Source organism: Pectinophora gossypiella, chromosome 12, assembly GCF_024362695.1.
Source record: "Pectinophora gossypiella chromosome 12, ilPecGoss1.1, whole genome shotgun sequence".
Classification (NCBI taxonomy): Eukaryota; Metazoa; Arthropoda; class Insecta; order Lepidoptera; family Gelechiidae; genus Pectinophora; species Pectinophora gossypiella.
In genome coordinates, this window is record NC_065415.1 from 3,505,426 (window position 1) to 3,526,366 (window position 20,941).

General features: G+C 35.9%; 1 protein-coding gene across 3 annotated transcripts in view; it reads right to left on the reverse strand.

The window, feature by feature from the left end:
* Window positions 1–5,929: 5,929 nt before the first annotated feature.
* The window catches only part of LOC126371473 (serine proteinase stubble), a 189,809-nt gene continuing 174,797 nt past the window's right edge, over window positions 5,930–20,941 (reverse strand). For 2 of the 3 annotated variants that reach the window (XM_050016785.1, XM_050016783.1), the window contains exons 4-10: window positions 12,576–12,740; window positions 11,859–12,278; window positions 11,333–11,590; window positions 10,686–10,878; window positions 9,595–9,892; window positions 9,229–9,378; window positions 5,930–6,833 (exon numbers count right to left, since the gene is read on the reverse strand). In XM_050016785.1, coding sequence (XP_049872742.1) covers window positions 6,693–6,833; window positions 9,229–9,378; window positions 9,595–9,892; window positions 10,686–10,878; window positions 11,333–11,590; window positions 11,859–12,278; window positions 12,576–12,740 — 1,625 coding nt within the window. In that variant the 3' untranslated portion in view covers window positions 5,930–6,692. The remainder of the gene's footprint in view (window positions 6,834–9,228; window positions 9,379–9,594; window positions 9,893–10,685; window positions 10,879–11,332; window positions 11,591–11,858; window positions 12,279–12,575; window positions 12,741–20,941) is intronic. The other variant, XM_050016784.1, reaches the window with a different exon arrangement.

Consider the following 20,941-nt stretch of genomic DNA (forward strand, 5'->3'; position numbering starts at 1 on the left):
ATTCATCATCACCAGCCCATTAACGTCCCCACTGCAGGGGCACGGGCCTTCCCTATGGATGGATAGGGAGATCGGGCCTTAAACCATCACGCGGGCCCAGTGCGGATTGGTGGTTATTACCCTCCGAATTGCCTTCCGAAGCACGGAACGCGGTTATTATCATAATTAAAACACATAATAACGGGTTCTTACCGCGTTTAAATCAGGGATATGGATAACGGGATATATGGATATCAGGGACATCGGGAGTTCCACATCCCTGATTTAAATGCGGTAAGAACCCGTTATTATGTATTTTCATCTGTTTTTATTCCAAAGTCCGCTAACAAATTTACCGCAACTTACCTTTACTGCAAACATCAAATCGCCTCATCAGTTTGTCGCTCGTACCAGCTCATGCAGGGACGTGGCGCCGCCTGCTCACGATCTAAGACCAAAGGAGTTCCATGCGGCCGCATCCGTGACATTTCACAGGAAATAAAGATTACACCTACTCCTAGTCTGGTGCTTAAAGGGTATTTTTGTTTCACTCCATGCGGCATCATCAATATGATTCACGAAGAGACGTTTTCTTAGATAATCTATGCTAGTTTAAATGGAGCCACAACAACACAGTTTCTTCACTTTATAATGAAAACCACTTAACCACCTTTTTCTAGCATAGGAGACAAGGGGGGTTAAAAAGGCCACATCATAACCTAAGAAAGCATATTGCTATTTAACATTTGTTGGCTTTGCGCACTTACTTTTATGCGCAAATTGTTAAATTGCAATATTGCTTTTTTAAATGAATTGCTTCGCTGCGGCCTTTTTAACTCTCAAAGTTATATATAACCTATAAATTTACAGTGCACGATTTCCACCAGAGCTTTTCTTCTTTTGTATGGCTTAATTAGGTCAGGACCTCCGTGGTTAAGTGGTTGAACGTTATGCTCACGATCCGGAGGTCCCGGGTTCGAATCCCGGTGGGGAAATATCACAAAAATTACTTTGTTATCTTTACTTTGGTTAGCACATTACAGGCTGATCACATGATTGTCCGAAAGAAAGATGATCCGTGCTTCGGAAGGCATAAGTCATGTCAGGGGCCTTTGGCGGCTTAATAGTAACCATGACAACAGGTTGGTAATCCACCTCACAACCCACACCAGAGAAGAAGAATAAGGTCAACGACTTTACCAACACATATGTGAACATTATATTAATCATTCATGTAAGTAGCAACTGGGCCATGCAAACAACTCACTGTTACAAATTGAGCAAAATTTAATTCCATAAATTGCGTAACTATACATACAGATGTCCCCAGCAATCTATTTGTATATTCCCTGTAGCCCTAAAGCTTACGATATTTTTCACTGGTATTAACATTTTCTCGCAATTTGTACTGAACTGAAACAGTTTTGAATACCTGAAGCGGCAAGTCGGGCAGAGGTCACAGGCCCTTGGGATAAACCCGTGTCGTAGAAGATTTGATTTTTTATTTAGCTTTCTGTCACGGGTGTTTTCAGTTAAACCTAAAACTGGAGTTTTTCAGTTTCAGACCATTCCGCTGAGACTGAAATGTACTAGCTGTAAATGTATGATGGCGGCCAATTGCCAGAAATACCTATAGATTACAATTACCGTCAAAATGGTGGGCCCAATTACTGAAATATCTAGTAGCCTAGTCTAGTGTGTGTTAATATAACAAGAAAATGATTTTTTTTCTGACAGTTGCTACATTAAACCGAGTAGGTACGAGTATGCTCTTGACATGACCTATTAATAATTCGGATTCAAGAAATACATTATCAGAACTGTAGAAATTGATCTCGCTCTTCACTTAAACCTGTACGGGTCTGTTTTGTTTAGAAGGGCGTCTTATTTTTTAAGGATTGAATTGTTTTTATTTGGATTGAAGGATTGAATAAAAAGTAAAAAAAACATCGGGAGAGGAAATCAAAAGTCGAGTTCGTCGTTCATTCCTTCTCGGTGTTCACTTTTATTGGCGTTGGTTATTAGCGACATCTATTAGGCTTTTTGGTTACTTCGTTAATTTTTTAAATATCTTTGACATTGAGATTTGACATTGTAATCAAACTAAGGGTTCATAAACTATGTGCTAGATGGCGCTGTCCGTGACACGGTAGTGAGAGTATTGATAGAATTACGAATCGATTTTCTTGTAGAATAAAATACGTGTGAGTATAAGTCCTCGCACAATGGATGATCGTTAGTAGCGAACCATTTTCACGGAACATAATTTTAGGCTGAGCCAGACGAAGCGGAATCAGTAAAACATTTCAATTGTAGGTAGGTAGGTACATTAGCTGTAAAATTTTAAATTTAACAAGCATATACGCACACATTAATAAATTACTTAAACACATATACTTCAAAACATATTTTGTTTTATATCTGAAAGCCTAACTAAAGAAAGTAACTGTCTGAAAGTCTTATAGCTTTCGATTTTTGATCGTCCAAAAAAAAACAAAGCTAACCTAGTCCTTCTATAGAAAGTTGTAGTAAGGAATTTTTATGAGAAAAAAATTTTTTTTTGAGGAATTTTTTTTTGTGACGTCATTAAGGACTAATCATTATACTACTACATTATATACGGCTCCATTATACTAATCGTAGCCTGGAAAGTCCTTATTCATAATTATCAAATGAGTATAATCAGTTAATAAACATCACTTCCTATTACTTAACTAATAACTTTCGAACCAAAACCCTCATTTACGTTTGGCAATTGGGTCCCTTCGCACATTTTTGAAGTATTTATTTTAAAGTATTTTTTGACGAAAGTATACCTGATTGGTGTGAATTTATAATTTAATACATTGTAGTTGTCTTGTTGTGACTATTAATTTATTATAAAGTGTATTTATACGTGGTTACTACAGGAAACAAGTAAGTACAAAAGCATTACATATTATTTTCTAAATTTAATTTGATAAAATTAACGAAGCGTTTGCATAAAGTGTTTTTTTTTTTTTTGTAGATGTACTTGATGATACATAACTGAAGAATTTAAACATTACGCTTGAGAATCGAAGAAGAATAAAAAATGCAATCTATGAAAGAACTAGAAGTGGTTAAAAGTAGCGAGAGTCCAAAAAGTACGAAGCGTAGCAACCAAAAGACAGAATCTAGGCAAAAATCAGGCAGACCAAGGATTATGACGAAACCTTTGATTTACCAACAAACACTGACTTATCCAGGAGGTATGTCATTGCCATATCCAACAACAACAACTTTCGCTACCATAAGTCCTCCAATGTTGACTGCACCATATGGACCAACAACGTCTTCAACATTTGCCAACCCTATGATGGGGCCTTACATATCTCCAATGAATATGCCACAGTACAAGCCTAACTATGATAATGTTTTTAGAGGGTCGGAAATTGTACCGAGACAAAGAAAACCCTTAGATCCCGAGAGTTACTTGTCCTTGCCTAAGGAACTATTCCCAACAGCTAGAGTGAGGGACGTAGACCCAAATCCCCTAATTGATTTGATTTGTAGCGAATCGGATATAGACAGTCATGCACAATGGATCCTCGACTTGGAATTCGGTGTGCCTAAAGCACCTGATCGCCACACTAATAGACCTATAGCTATGTATGATGCACACCTCAACAACGTGATCTGTAGGAATACCCCGGGTACTATCCATCCAGGGTTTGAGGCCTGCAGTGAAGATTTGAAGAGAGAGGTTTTGTTCTACTACGATGGAATCACATCGCCTTGGTACAGAGGCTTCGTGATGATGAATTCAGATACATCGGTGGCAAATTTCCAGTCTTGGTTGCAGGTTCCTATGGAAACGTTTGGGATGTGCTGGCCTTAAAAATATACTTTATAACAAAAAACATCTACTCCCCTTACTTATACCGTCTGTATTTACAATTTGTTTGTTTGCCTATTGTTTATAATTTTTGTTTACTTAAAAAGTCAGTTATTGCTCTAAAGACAACAACAGTATTTGACGCGTTAATGTCTTCGGAATGACAACTTCCTTATCATAATTACTCGTATTTATCAAATGGGGTATTTCCTGTTAAAATGCATTGCTTTATTGTTTAATTAATCGTTTTTCTGCTGCTATTCAAATATTTTATAAATTAATATAAGTTTTATTCTCTTGCGAATGTTTTTATGTTGAATCAAATGTCTTAATTTTATTTATGACCCACTTTACGTTTGAAAATTATTAAGAAGTACAAATGTTAGTCCGATGTTGTTATTTAATTAAGTACAGCTAGTTAAGGAAAACTTTTAAATTAGATTAAATCTGTAATTTTTTAATGTTATTTTTACTTATTATGCAATAAATTATGTAATAATTATTTAATTTGGATTTATTTAACACTTTTTATATAAACCACTTGCTATAGGGCTAAAATTTCTAAATTTTCAAGTTGCCTTAAAAGAAAACCTATCATGAACCGAGGATGTTTTCTTAACAAGAAGACCTTCTATAAATGCAGGTACCTACCAAAACATTTCCACAACATACACTGCTTACAGGCCTTTAGTACCTTCCAGTACCATCTGCGGCAAATCTACAATCAGTCTCGTCAAAAAAAAGGGTATTTTTTATCACGTCACAGACTATACCCATTAACAAATTACTCAAGTCGACCAATACAACTATCGTTGTTGGACACTTTATTTCTAGATTATTTTAAAATTTCAGTACCAAGCATGGCAGCAGGTTATCTTCTGAGCGGGTTTGAGCCCTTGGCGATGCCTATTTATCCGGCAAAGAAGTGAATGCTATCTGAGGCAAACCTACAAAAGTTTCGTCAAAAAAAAACTATTTTCTGATGACTAAGTCTTTTAGTTTTATCCTCTCTGGAGCACCCTGACATTAGGGATTCAGGGGTGTGAGTTGTGTCTATCAGTCTGTCAATTGCCCCGTGCAGCTTCATTCGCCCCTTTACAATTCTGACCTAAATACTCGGTCCTAACGACCGGCGTGGAATTTGTGGTCAGACCACACGACTATGTATGGGGACCTAATTCCGCGACCACAATCTACCGTGATGAATTGTTTAAACTGCAATTATGTAAGGGAATTGTTTGGATTTCGTGTAGATTTGTGGGGACGCTAGGGAAAACAAATAACAGTATTTATTTATTTGTACTGGAGGTTGGAGGAGGTTGAAGGATTCACATCGGTATAAAGCCACGTGCGTATACGTAAGTACGGTCACGAGCATTAATATGTATACACTTTGGTACCATGTCACATTAACTTTTTTGACAAATTGAACTATAAGTCTCACTAAATGTCAAATATGTTAGTGTGACAGAGTCCTAAAGTGGGATCATTATATTGCTCATGACTGTACATAAGATCATGCCTGTTTTGTTTTTTTTTTTAAGTAAGTTACCAACGCGAAGGTTAGTGGTAGGGCTGGCAGAGGATGACCTAGAAGGACGTACATTGACCAAATTGGAGATGTCCTTAGAAAAGGTTTAGTACGATCTACTCTGAACCGGCGTGGGTGTATGAAACTATTGATAAATGTGGAGGAAGCAAGAGAAGTACTTCAGGATCGAAGCAAATGGAATTCCATAGTCTCTGCTTACCCCGGTGGGAAATAGGCGTGAGTTTACATATGTAAGTTATCGAATGGTTGGCAAAGACCACGGGACATCACAACATAAAAACGTCACGTCTTTTTGTCGATTTGTAATCACTATGAAATTTCGATTTTATTTGAAGATCAGAATTCATGAATATTTAGCTTTATATACATTTAACCAATATATTTAAAAGAGCAATTAGGTCTTATTAATATGTGGGAGTAAAATGAGAACGAAAATAGGAGCGTAATAAATATTGATAAGATGAAAGTACTATTAAAATAGAAGGGCGAAAACCAACGTTGGTACGAAGGTCAATATGATTATAAGAAAATAAGAAACAAAATTAGTAAAATATTTCAATATTTAATCATTAACAACGTTACTGTGCAAACGAACATATTTAGTCAACGACATCATAAACTATTCATTCAAACAAAATTCTTTACATAATAAAACATTTCTCTTCGCTGAATCACTAGGGAAGTATGTCAACAATCAGTGATTTGGTAATTTCATTTCCTCACATAACAAAATCAATATTATTATAGCATATACACAAACTAAGTTTAGAAAGGTTACAGTGTTTAAAACTAAGGCAGTTATAGAACTAATAGCTAAGGTTACAGAATTATTTACAAAAACACAGAATATGCGTAAAAAGGTATAACAATGAGTAAATAATACTGTAAATAAGATACAAAACTTAATCAAAGGCAAGAGTATTAAGCAAGATTATTTACAAAATCGTAACGTTTTATGTGAAGTAATTGATAAATAGTACTTTTATTTACATAAGTTGTACAATAAGTACATGGGCACCAGTACAAAATGCGTCTAAAACTTTAAACGAGCAGTCGTTTAGGGCGTTTATAATAGTCCAAGCCTGATATATCACTAAAGCTTCGTAGGGATGGTACAGAAAGCAAGCTCTGTATAGCCTCCCGTGGACTACGCAACGCCTCAGAAAACGTTGACATTCATCAACATTTTTGAAGGTAACTTGCACTTAATTTTAACTCGTATCGTCTTTCGTATCGATTCATCGTCTGTTTTAAAGTACACTTGTTCACTGTCTTCAACACTTTCTTCGTTCAATTTTGAACATTTCAGGTCGAGTTCACAGTTTGTAATATCCAAGGTACGAACTTAGATATCCTTGTGCACACGCCTGGTAGGTTGGCCTCTCCACAACCGATGCCCCAACTTATGATGCCAGCTAGGAAGTACCTCTGATCTTTGCCTTTGACCTGTGGACAAAAAATATTATTTGACATATAGCAAGGACTGCGGTTACCGGACTTGCACTAATGAGTTATTTATTTATCTTAAGGGCAAACTTCACTAAAACAGTAGGCTCTGCCATTATAGACGGCGATACGGATCACCATCTATCACGTTGGTCTAACAGAAAGCTCGGTGAGGTGTAGCTACTTAGTTCAACTTACGATAGATGTACATCTAACTACAATGTGTGTAATTCAGATATAGTCGTGTGTTTATTTTACGTGAGGGTTTACGCCCATTCATATTTTATGAAACTAAAATTTAGCCTATATACGTCTCATGTCAATCGGTATGGGTACGGAGAATACTCTATCACACCTCTGTAAAACGCTGCCACTGCGGGATGCTGTAGTTACATCACGGAGGCATATAACAAATTTAAGTCAGATTTATTTATTTTCATATTTATTATATCCCTCCCATATCCATTTACCCCATTAGGAGAAAGTCGCAATTATACCTACCACTTAGCTCAAAACTCTAACAAAATTGAAACCGTTCTCGTAAATTTTAATCTTCCTATATTATTTTCGCCTATAATAATATTTAGTACCACATAACTGCAATGCGAACTCATGTAAATGGATAAAACTCCATTGAATGGAACAAATAAATGCCAATTTAATACTGTTTCAGTTATTTATCTCCGATTTGCTTTCACCTATAATTTAGCGTATTTATTAACGCATATAATAGATATGTTTTGTATTTTGGTCGTTCTAACATTTTTGCCGATTCGATTCATTCCAACCAAAAAATATGTTACTTGCTATGATTTCCTTTGCTGCAGCATTATAATAATAATTGTCATATTCAACGTATTTTATATATTGTGATGATAGGTCGTTTATATTAATTACTTACCTATTTAAATGCTATACCACGTAACTGTTTGACTCTTATTGATATTAAACGAGTTGAAAGGAAAACCGCAGAATATTATCATCAACATTTGTACCCAAATGTCAGATTTAGGAAATACAATTATTATTTTGATAGCTATGCAATCTGCCATTATTCTCTGCGTTTGATGCTGTTGGTTAACCAACTTTATGGCAATGGGTTAGGCAGTTTGTATTGTAGAAATAATGTCTCATTTAATAGCTTCCAGATAATCTACAAACAATGACATTGTCAATAATTGTTTTTGATCGTTTGTTGTTTTTATAATAGCTGCTAAATGTTCAATAATTTATTGGTTTTCAAACGTTAAAATACTTAACAAATTACTTATTTTTTGAAAAATATATCGGTTACTATCATGGAAATAAATATATTTTATTACATTATATTACGTGTTATAGAAAGTGTTAATAATATCGTAACGAAACGATGATTCAAACCTTTATTCTGAGTAGTTCCACTGAATAATCGCCTTCAGTATTCGTTACGATGTCGCCAACGATGTCTGTATTATAATATTTTTAGCAATAAAGATGATATTAGTATTATGTTATTTATTAGTCTTTGTTTCCGTATTGTTGCCTGGAAGAGATTGCTACTTAGCAATAAGGCCGCCTATTGTGCTAATTCTATTTCTCTTTTGTTTTGTATTTTGTTTTTTTTTTCTGTTTGTGCAATAAAGTATTTGTTATGTTATGTTATGTTATGTTGTTTTTATATTATCTTAGTTATGTAAAAAAAAATGATTCCATTGTATTGTACCTACTTACATAAATTTAAATTTTACTTAAATCGTTTATTTAAATTTTTCACTTGCGGTGTTAGGAGGTAAAACTTTACGTCGAATATTGAACATATTAATTAAGTATTGATACTTTAGAATAACGAGAAAAACGCTAGACAAGAGACGAATTGCCAATCTAAGAATTTATTTTGGTGAATATCAAGCTACCTATTTATAAGAATTCACAATTAGGATATCGATATTCAAATCATGATAAGAAAATGAAAACGGTATGGTCGGTAATACCTACTGAGAAAAGTGAAACGTGTAAGTAAGGAATTATTAGGAATCTGAATTTAAATAAGTAATTATTATACACAATGAAAATAAACTTGTGAGATGCTGAACATTATAAAAAACGATTTTGTAAATTATTCCAACAGTTTTGTCATATCCGTGTATACTGTGTAGTTGGCAATCACATTTGCGGGGCAAATGTGGAGTGCTGAGAGGGCTCTCGCGAGGAAAGTATTTTAACATAACACGACTTGGTGACAATTTGGATTGGCCATTTGCTCAGACACCTCCACTTGATTGAATTATAAATAAATGGATTATGAATCATAAAAATCCACCATCACGCGGTCGAACAGCTTTGGGGAATATGCTCATGAAACCCCATGCGCAGCAGTGGGACGGGCGTATATTATTAGTTTCATTGTCTTTTTCACCTGCAGAGGCCCCCCCGAGTCCCCCTGGCAGGAGTCGTGGCCACCCCGCTCGTGGCCCGCACATAGGAAGATGTCGGGGATGAACTCGTGACGGCCGGCTCGCAGAAACATGGACTTGCAGCGCTCATTTGACACTATCGGTACTTGCACCTGAAACGTGAGAAAACAAAGAGCTTCGATTAGTAAAATGTGACAGATGGATACATAGAGGCTGAACCTACACCTACCGAATAAGCATGATACCATTCTAAGTCAATCTGTAAACATAAGCTTGGTAGATGGACTTTATGAAGATCTTCCGTAACTATAAATTAAAGCTAAGTTCAGTTAAAGGATTATAAAGTATAAATTGCTTCAAAAACCTACCTCTTGCAAAATTGAAGGCAGCACGCCTCCTTCAGACAACCGTCCCCATCCAGTGACAGTTGCATTCTCTCCCACCAATAAATCATCGGTAGCTGGTAGACAAATTGGCGATATATGAGGCGCAAACTGAACTGGAGACTCTAGTTTGACCAGAGCCAGATCATATTCGTAAGTGAAGAAGTTGTATTTCGGATGAACTGCCTTTCTAGCAACTCCGCGTTCGACGAAAGGATATTGTTCGGAAACTGATGAAAAGTCGTATTCGCCAACCCTTATCCTTATTTGGGACGTCAGCAAGCTAAAATGGAAATAGATTTGTTGTTAAAATACTTATTTGAACATCACATTGAATCAAACTCGCGCATCGATGGCACATGAGACTAGCGGAGAATCCAAAAAAAAAACCCAACTAGGAATCAATCAATAGCTTCTCAATTATTTAATTTTCTCTTTGTGAGTTTCCCTAAGCGCGGGTGAGTGCTATAAAAACAACATTCAGTTAGTATTTCCTTCCATTAATAAATACTTTAATGACAGTCATCTTCCTGCTTAGTTATTCCCCCTACTTACCTAATTAATATCCTAATTGGCTAGTAATTGCACTAATCTATTAATGGTTAACGGTTAACATAGTTAATGCAATCTTCTTTGAGTAATCAATTGTAATCTACACGAGTACTTTAAAATTAAGCTTAAATAGATTAATGACTTCATTAATTATTTTCAGTTTAATCGTCATAGACAGAAATTTTAAATTCGAATCCATTTGAATGTCAACTCTGACTATACTCGACAAGAATCTTCTAGCATGTGCATAATCAAAACTACCGCCACATCCTCTATAAACGTCATTTTTCACTGCTGTTATAAATGACGATACGGCTATTACTTTGGCCTAACAAAAAGCAGCAGCTAGGTACTTAGTCCATCTTGTGATGGATGTACCTTTGACTTCCCCAATACCATATAGTAGTGAGCTTATGTTATAAATGGAGAATATATAGAGATGGAGCACATCAGCGCCCTCCTGTTAATGTCATTCAAGTGCCACAAGATCCATGCCGACCTATACATAGGCAGATAATACATACTCATCAACACAATGTCCAGCAGTGGCTATCCAGCCTTCATTGATGATGGCTCCACCGCACCGGTGAGTGGATGAGAAGCCAAAGAAGGAGGTTCTTCTAACGGACACCTGCCATGGCCATCTGCCGAAACTAGAGTCCTTGCCGCCCATTATCCTGGTCTCTGGACGTGGCCACATTGATGTTACTCCACATTCTGGAATTTATACAATTTTAGTGGGGTAAGTAAGTGTTGGTCACGCTAGACAGTTATATAGAAATAAGGTAAGGTCATAGATAATTCATATAGAATACTGTGCTTGAAGGCAAGGTCAAGTTGGTCATTGGAAAAAGGGAAAGAAGTGAAGTGGAACAAATGTTAAATTTTATAGTCAGGTTTTAGACAAAAAAGACAAGGAACTGAAAAGTATAATAATGATTCTGCTATTTCTAAAACTCAGTAATGTTATAGCTTCTCATGTTTTTTATGGGCCCCTACGTATATCTAAGTAAACGCGAATACCGGCAAACATCGGAGATCTAAAAACATTCGCGTTCGTCATTACTAAAATAAATATCGATGAAACATTAGTGGATAAGTTTTTAAAATGTCTTTCTCTAAGATAAGTACTCTGACCTCCAATGTCTGCCTTCGCGCAACCAATACATACCAACAGTACTAGTAGCCGCGGTGGTTTGAATCGGCGCGAGGGTCGCTTCGTCCGTCTTGTTGATCATATTCGAAGACGGGTCCTTAGGCTTCACATAGTTCTTGTGTGGCTTGCTTGTAGTCGTTGTGAACTTCTTTGTGGGTTTCGGCTTCCCTGCAGGCTTCTCCCAGTTTGGACGAGGCTTCGTGATAAATGATGGTTCTGTCGTCGCCTGCCAATGGATCGTGTTAAGGTTGCTCGGCCGCGACATGAATTGGGCTGGAATGAGGAAAATGAAAAAATATTGTTTATTCATATCGTAATATTCTATAGGAACTTTTATAAAATGAATTCGTATTTTATTAAAATGGACAAAAAATAGGATAGACAATGTTTGGTAAGTCTGATCTAGTGTAGATAACAGTGAGTAATTAAAAATTGTAACGATAACTTTTTTTTTTCAAAAAGAATATCACAGACTCGCATTTATTACATCATTTTGTAAATTAAAAATTAGCACCATCTACGGCAAAAGTATAGAACTTACTCTTACCTGAAGGGATGCTGTTGTCAACATGTTGCTCAGAGACGGCCATGGGCCGCGCGCCAGGTATTATGCTAAGACTAGACGAAATCTTATTGTGGGGACTAGTTTCCACTTCACCGCTCGGCCTATTTACATTTTGGTACTTATTTACACTGTTATAAGTTATTTTATTAACTATATCACTATTTTGTTCGCTATTTGAATCTAAATTTCCTAGGGAAGGTAAATTGATTTCGGGCGGCCTGTAACTGTAGGGTGCGCCATCTATCGGCTTGGTCATGAATGACGGCCGTTGCGTTTGTGTGTTGGGCCGCGCGATGGTTTGTGTAGATGATTCTGGCGCTTGATGCGTTGTGCTGTGCGCGCCGCTAGATGGCGCTGAGTACGGCCGGTCCGTCAGTGTGACAGAACTGTGTGTCTCTGAAACGGTAAAGTATTTTATTATTACTGATTTTCATCTGTGAATTATGGTATAAATAGAAGTTATAAATATGCACTTATTTTTTGGACTTCTAGTTCTGTGTGGCACTTTTGCAACTACCTAATTATCTTTTTTGACAGACTTCTCCTTTATTATTCCTACCACCGTTTGGTACTAATCTCGCCCATAACCTGCCCATTATCTCTACGATATAATAGGACATACAGGCTTCTAATCTATCCATTGAAGTTCCAGTTGTTCTTGACTACATTGATCAAGAGTATCCATTCACCAACCTTCGACATAAAGCGGTTTGTCGGGTAGTCGACAACAGGACCCGAACATAAATCCGTCGACACACACCCCCGCGTGGGTGCCGCCTGCCCGGTTGCACTCTTGCACCCACATGCACGCCCCTCGCGCTCCCCCCGCTGTGCAAGACTTGCGAGACATCTGGTAACCTGAAAAAGAAAAAAAAACACTACTTAAGTAAAGGTTCAATATTGCTTCTAGAAAGAAAAAGCGAAAAGAAAGAAATTGATTCGTGTGGTGTGTGAAAACCTGAGAAAGATAATGAATGATTTTTTTAAAGTAATTTTGTAGTTAGTTTAGTAAATATATAAAGGTTGTAACGAGAAAGTAGGAGAAACTTTCTAGGCAGTAAAACACTGTTAAAAAGAAAAAAAAGTGTTGCGCTTTATGTATGAGTGTGTGTCGCAGTTGTGTGTGATGGATGATGAGAATTTTGAAATTGCCTACAAAATCACCTGATATAAAAATTCCATTCAAATTCAAAATTAATGTCCCACTAATCCACTTACAATATCACTAATCTACCGACACATCGGAACTGCTTATGGTTCAGTAGAAGAACGGGCGTATAGTTAATAGACAATAAGCGCCATCTGTGAGTGAGATTTTGATTCAGCTGATGGTAAACCAAGAAGCCGTCTCTACAATGTTCATTGCAAGATTGCAACTCTACGTAGTGACGAATGTTTACACGGCTACAAATAGAGATGGCGCTAGTAGTACCGATTTAGAAGCGTAGTACTTGGGACACCATTGATAAAATATACAAATACACTAATAGCATATCTAATTTTATTTACGTTATAGGAATATTTGTTGATGATTGATAACGTTTAAATCTATACACAATACTTAAATGCAAATACGTTGACTTAAGTACATTGAAAATCAAAATAAACAAAATTATTTAATTACCAACATCAAAGTCAAACGGACCTATACTTATTTATGCTTACACCTGCATTTATTTTTAGAGCAAATACTCTTTACAAATTGCTTTTTCATCTCAGCAGGCCGCCTGCTTTAATTAAATTGGAGTGTTTAATTAGACTCCTTAACAAGCAGTTGCATAATGAAGGGTAATTAATTAATTTACTTATTTCTCAGCTTTTCATTACTGACAAGAATTTATGTATTATTTTAATGCTCTCTCTTTTCTTTGGTTAACATTTTTTTTTGACGTTACTTACTGTAGATTTGCCGCAGATGGTATTAACTACTTGGCCGGACAAAATTTGATTAACATAATTTTGCATTGGTATGAGTAAAAATATCATTTAAAAAGTAAGTAGAAATTATTTTCTCCTTATCCAGCTTACGTCAGTAGGTATCAACGATTCTATTATTAAAGAAAAAGGCTCACCATCTCCAAAAGTACTTACTTTAAAAACCGCATTTGTCCAATAAAAACTGCACCATTAAGGTAAAACATATTTTGATATATTTTTCTCTTTCTTTCTTCTTTATTTTTTTTAAATGTGTAAAACGCTTTGACTAAAATGACTACAATAATAAATATAATCATCATCTTCATCATTGGCCTAATACGTATATTTCAGACGATTTATGACGTTGCCTCGAAAAATATAACCCGAAGTGTACAAAACCAGCATTTTTTTTTCTACAATCTACGACATAGTGACGATAATTAGCTCCAGTGTATCTGTTGCAGCTTTTTCTATACTCATTTTAACAGTATTCATAGCCATAAAACCAGAAAAAATTATGACAAAGTTTAGTTAAACCCGCATGCAGAATATACATTATTTTTTCTCACCGAGTCACGCTCCAATATAAAGCAAGTACTTTACTATGGTCGACCAATCGTCCAAATGCATAGCTTGCATCCCACTTTTGAAATCATCTGTTTATTTCCCGCTAAATGTTGTGATCCTTCTAGTGTTGGGATTAAATACAACAAAGGACTAGGTAGGTAATTATCTAGTAAACATTTTGGTAAACAAGCATGGCGGATTCCATATTTAGTTCATTTAAAAGAAAGATATTTTTATTTTGCTTGTTTCTCCCAAGAAATTTTAATGTGCTTTCAGAATGTACTAGCTAATATGGATACTCAGATACTTAGAACATAAAGGACAAAGACAGCACAATTTTGGTAAACAAGCATGGCGGATTAGATATTTAGTTAATCACAAGAAAGATATTATTATTTTGCTTATTTCGCTCAAGAAATGTGATTCAGAATGTACCAGCTAATATCAATACTCAGATACTAAGAACGTAAAGGGCTAAGAAGTTACCGGTGATCAAGTTGCAAATATAAATGTGAAGAAACGGTGAAATACATTTTGACAAACATAATTTTATGAAGATACCGGATAGGTGTCGCAAAATATTCACAAGACTGAAATAATTAGATTTGGTGGTGTGATTGGTCCCTAAACTTGTTTACAAAAACAGCAATAATTTTATTAATTTATAACAGTGTAATTTACATGAGTCTGACAATATTCTGTCTGCCACTCGTACTCTATACGACCTAGATACTAGATAAAACCCATTGAAGGTAGCCACTTAATATCCAATAACAGTAACAAACCAGCCAATACTTCCCACCCCATCACTAGCACCTAATCTGCAAGTTGCCAGCACGTTGGCCATTGTAAATCACACGAGGGAGTAGCACAATAAATTTGTGTGGTGGTCCAGCCCTAGGCGGTCGATGCATCTATGTACCGTTGCTAAGATTCGGACGAATAACTGCCTTCACGTGAGTTCGATAACTCGCAAAATATGGTAAATGGTGCTATGTTGGTGTCGGAAAACTTATTTGGAATGAAATCGTGTTGGAATTGTTAAAGGGTTTTATATTATGTTTGGAGTTCGTAGCAAATTTTTGATTTTTGACGTAGTTTGTTACTGATTTGCCGAACTGCCCAGTGCCGGTGTCCAGTTTACAAATTTCAGAAGTAAGTAATACGGTATAGCTTAAAATATTAAAAAGAGTTCACTAGAAACGCTCTTTTAGAAATAACCTTTGATTACGAATTCTAAGCTATTGGACTTAAATTGCTACAATATTCACATTGTAATGTAAAAATCTGTAACCGTCCTTTTTGAAAAATAATTTTCTTCAACAAAACCTCAATTTCTTTCAATTAATTTTACCTGGATTGAAACAAGCGCGTCAATTGCGTGGTTTTGTTAATCTGAATATGATTTTTCAAACAGGCGCTTACGTGGTTTTTTTTTTAAGTATTTAGGACAATTGGATCAACGCCAAACATAGTGAAGTTTGTTTCTAGTTAGTAGTTACGTAACCAGATAAACAGCAATTATGAAAAGAAATTGGAAACCGTTTTGGTCCCAGGATTCCAGAATTCAAAAAGTCATTAAGATAAAGACTGTTTTTAAATCTGAAATTAATATCAGAAAATTAAAAGCAGTTTCTTTTGAATTTGGAACAGATTTGGAGATTCGTCCCTAACAAGAAGAAATATTTTACTCTAAATCTGTTTTTAATTACATAAGGTATACCGAAAATCTCTGCAAATGAATTTGAAACGAAAATGGAACTTATAGCTTGTCAAGAACTAACAAATGCTAGTTTCCTAATTGCTTCCTCAGTCCCTACTTAGGATTTACACGAATTGTTTGGATTCGGTAGAAATAACTTTGTTCTTAGACGTTTGTTTTGCTAACTTTGTTCGAAGGCGAAATGTCTCTAGTCTCACAAGGCATCTTACACTTGGATTTGCTTAGTGGTCTGGTTGGGTCAATTTTAGAAGCAGACTGTCGGGTTCAGTTTTTTTAGCAACCAACAAGAAACCAGCATGATTGAGTATCTTATTTTCCCCTATGTCTCAATCTATCTCCATAGCAAATTTTATATAAAGCGGCTCACATTCCGTCGAATGACTTCCGCATTTACAATTATTATATATTATTGTTTCAGTAAATACTCACCCTTGAATAAAAGCATATGTCCCTATAGTATGGGGAGGAAAAGGGGATATTATGTTATCGTTATCTATACTAATATTATAAAGCTGAAGAGTTTGTTTGTTTGTTTGTTTGTTTGAACGCGCTAATCTCCGAAACTACTGGTGCGATTTGAATAATTCTTTTTTTGTTGGATAGTCCATTTATCGAGGAAGGCTATAGGCTAAATAACATTACGCTATGACCAATAGGAGCAAAGACAGAGCGGTAAATGTGTAAAAAACGGGGAAAATTATTCATTTTTGAAGGCTTTCTTTGCGTGCGCTGCGAAAACGGTTCAAGATACACAAAAAATATGTATGAAAGAATTATTCCTCTATACATGATCTAAAAAAAAGTCCGCGACGGCATATGTCTATCTTTTAAGGTTTAGTCACAATGACCGTTTTTATGGTACCAAATTTGGTCGAAATAATTTGTTTAAGTTGTATCAACATAATAATATTAATCTTTATTCAAATATAAATATAAATATGTTGTTGGTTAAGAGTACTTCATCTATACTTATAATAAATCTGTAGAGAGGTCAATTCTGTACATTAAATATTTTTTCAAAATAACTATCAGGGGGTGATAAGTGGTCGATACTGATGCCAAAAATGCAATCAGTAAAATTTTTGTCTGTCTGTCTGTCTGTCTGTCTGTATGTTCCTTATAGAAACAAAAACTACTGGACGGATTTTAATGAAACTTGGTACAATAATTCTTCACACTCCTGGACAGGTTATAGTATACTTTTCATCACGCTACAATCAATAGGAGCAGAGTAGTGAAGGGAAATCCTTTTGTGTGAAAAATCTAAACCGCTCAAGTTAGACGTTTGAAATTTGGCATGCAGGTACCTTAGATACCGTAGAGGTGCACTAAGAAAGGAATTCCCGAAATTCCTACGGGAACGGGAATTAGCGGGAAAATCCTTTTGTATGAAAAATCTAAACCACTCAAGTTAGACGTTTGAAATTTGGCATGCAGGTACCTTAGATACCGTAGAGGTGCACTAAGAAAGGAATTCCCGAAATTCCCACGGGAACGGGAATTAGCGGGAAAATCCTTTTGTATGAAAAATCTAAACCACTCAAGTTAGACGTTTGAAATTTGGCATGGAGATACCTTAGATACCGTAGAGGTGCACTAAGAAAGGAATTCCCGAAATTCCCACGAGAACGGGAATTAGCGGGAAAATCCTTTTGTATGAAAAATCTAAACCACTCAAGTTAGACGTTTGAAATTTGTCATGCAGGTACCTTAGATACTGTAGAGGTGTACTAAGAAAGGAATTCCCGAAATTCCCACGGGAACGGCAATTAGCGGGAAAATCCTTTTGTATGAAAAATCTAAACCACTCAAGTTAGACGTTTGAAATTTGGCATGCAGGTACCATAGGTACCGTAGAGGTGCACTAAGAAAGGAATTCCCAAAATTCTCACGGGAACGGGAATTAACGGGAAAATCCTTTTGTATGAAAAATCTAAACCATTCAAGTTATATGTTTGAAATTTGGCTCGCAAGTACCTTAGATACCGTAGAGGTGCACTAAGAAAGGAATTCCCGAAATTCCCACGGGAACGGGAATTAGCGGGAAAATCCTTTTGTATGAAAAATCTAAACCATTCAAGTTAGACGTTTGAAATTTGTCATGCAGGTACCTTAAATACCGTAGAGGTACACTAAGAAAGGAATTCCCGAAATTCCCACGGGAACGGGAATTAGCGGGAAAATCCTTTTGTATGAAAAATCTAAACCACTCAAGTTAGACGTTTGAAATTTGGCATGCAGGTACCATAGGTACCGTAGAGGTGCACTAAGAAAGGAATTCCCGAAATTCCCACGAGAACGGGAATTAGCGGGAAAATCCTTTTGTATGAAAAATCTAAACCACTCAAGTTAGACGTTTGAAATTTGTCATGCAGGTACCTTAGATGCCGTAGAGGTGTACTAAGAAAGGAATTCCCGAAATTCCCACGGAAACGGGAATTAGCGGGAAAATCCTTTTGTATGAAAAATCTAAACCACTCAAGTTAGACGTTTGAAATTTGGCATGCAGGTACCATAGGTACCGTAGAGGTGCACTAAGAAAGGAATTCCCGAAATTCCCACGGGAACGGGAATTAGCGGGAAAATCCTTTTGTATGAAAAATCTAAACCACTCAAGTTAGACGTTTGAAATTTGGCATGCAGGTACTTTAGTAAACTTAAAGCTTAGTTGCAACAGGATATTACAAAATTCCCACGGGAACGGTAGTTAGCGGGAAAAACATTTGTATGAAAAAATCAAATCTAAATAAAAGGAGAAACTGACTGACTCAGTGACTGACATATCAACGCATAGCCTGAACGGCTAAACGTAGGCATTTGAAATTTGGAAGGGACATAGCTTAGGTACCGTAGAGGTGCACTAAGAAAGGAATTCCCGGAATTCCCACGGAAACGGAAATTTGCGGGAAAATCCTTTTGTATGAAAAATCTAAACCGCTTAAGTTAGACGCTTGAAATTTGGCATGCAGGTACCTTAGTTAACTTAAAGCTTAGTTGCAACAGGATATTGCAAAATTCCCACGGAAACGGGAGTAAGCGGGAAAAAAACATTTGTATGAAAAAATCGAAACCGCGTAAGATAGATGTTTTCAATTCAATTCAATTAAATTATTTATTGCATTCCATGTAGTACAATGGGGTGTTACATAGGCATAGGAACTAAAACATGGACCCTGTAGGGCACAGCAACGTTGAAGGGAAGAGAGGAAGTGTGTATTAAAATTAAAACTCAATGAACAATCAATTAAAAAAAAAATCAATTCAATCAATTGATTCAATCTAGCATGCATGCATACCTTAGTAAATATAAAGTTTATTTTTGGCTGTATTTTGAAAAATGGGAGTTATTGGGAAAAAAAAAATATGAAAAAATCTAAACTGCATAAGTATGCACTCCCACACACACAAAGATCTCTCTCTTATATAACACGCCACGCGGACGAAGTCGCGGGCAAAAGCTAGTCACTAACAAGGGAAATGTGCTTAACGACCGGAGTTCACTGTGATATATTGTACTTGCAAAGAAAAATGTACCTTTCATATCAAGGCATTTAATTGGACTGTTATGTAACTTGTGACACAGTCACTGCAGGAGATGCAGAGAAACAGATACAATTATTAACGAAGATTGTTTCCTATTATTTCCGGAACATCTAGCAGAATTTATTATGTCCAAGACAGGGAAGGAGGTCTTTTCCCCAAAAGTGTACATAAATTAGGCTGTAAAAAGAAAACCTATTATTTATATTTATATACTTATAGACACTTTAAAAAAGTCACTCACATCTCAGTAATGTTGCACTACTATGAATTGTTAGAGAATGTCGAAACTGTTAGTTCTTTATTTTCAATATCTTTTCTAAGCAAACCCCCATTTTCACAAACGAAAGTTCAATGCTAGTGCGGCACTTTATTATCTTCATGTTTCGTATCAATTCATAACTATGTTAAAGGAGCTAATAGCTGTACTTTGTTATGTTCATCAAGTTTCGTATTCACGCATAACTAAATACATTGTAGCGACTTTCTGTACTTCATCTTTACCACTTTAGCAAATCTAAAGCCATCTTTTTACAATGACACATTTACGCCACCACGATACAACTCGTCTACAAATAACCGAACCGATGAAATATCTCACTTTATCTACATGTTTCAATAACAATAAATACCGTATCGCACACCGAACAGGTTAAAGCAGACCATGTTTCCGTAATATGTGGTGCCCGGAGACATTATTGATACAGGAGCGAATTTAGACGTGCTTCTGTCTAAAGGCAATGAAGCGTGAAGGGAAATAGTCTCAGAATCAGAATCATTTTATTCAACGTTTTTCTCATGGATACACTTGTTGAAGGTCAATCCGAGAGTTTCCAGGCTACGTTCCCTAAAATAAATGTAGATGGTGCTGTTCAAAATTACCTTTTTTCTCATTATACGGAGTAAATAATTATTCAAAAATATAATCTAATGGCAAAGGCATAAATAAAAATAATTCATGCTTGATATTTGCATCAGACACGTATAGAATTATGTTGCAATATATAGTTTCACTTTATTTTGATCAGAATAATAATGGGTGGAAGATGTATTGTGCCTGGGTGTAATAACAAGAGTCATAATTTATACCCAAAAATAAATATACAAGGTGCATGGTGTCTGTTATCCATGAAATTAGAGAGTTTAACTGAGTGGCAACTCTGAACTGCGCCATCTACGTATATATTTTTTTCTGGGGAACATAGCCTGGAAAGTCCATTTAGAACATAATAATATACAGAATGTTGAACTTTAACTGGTAACGTATTATTACGATCCTAAGATGCATTGTATCTGAAGTCGCCTGTCGTCG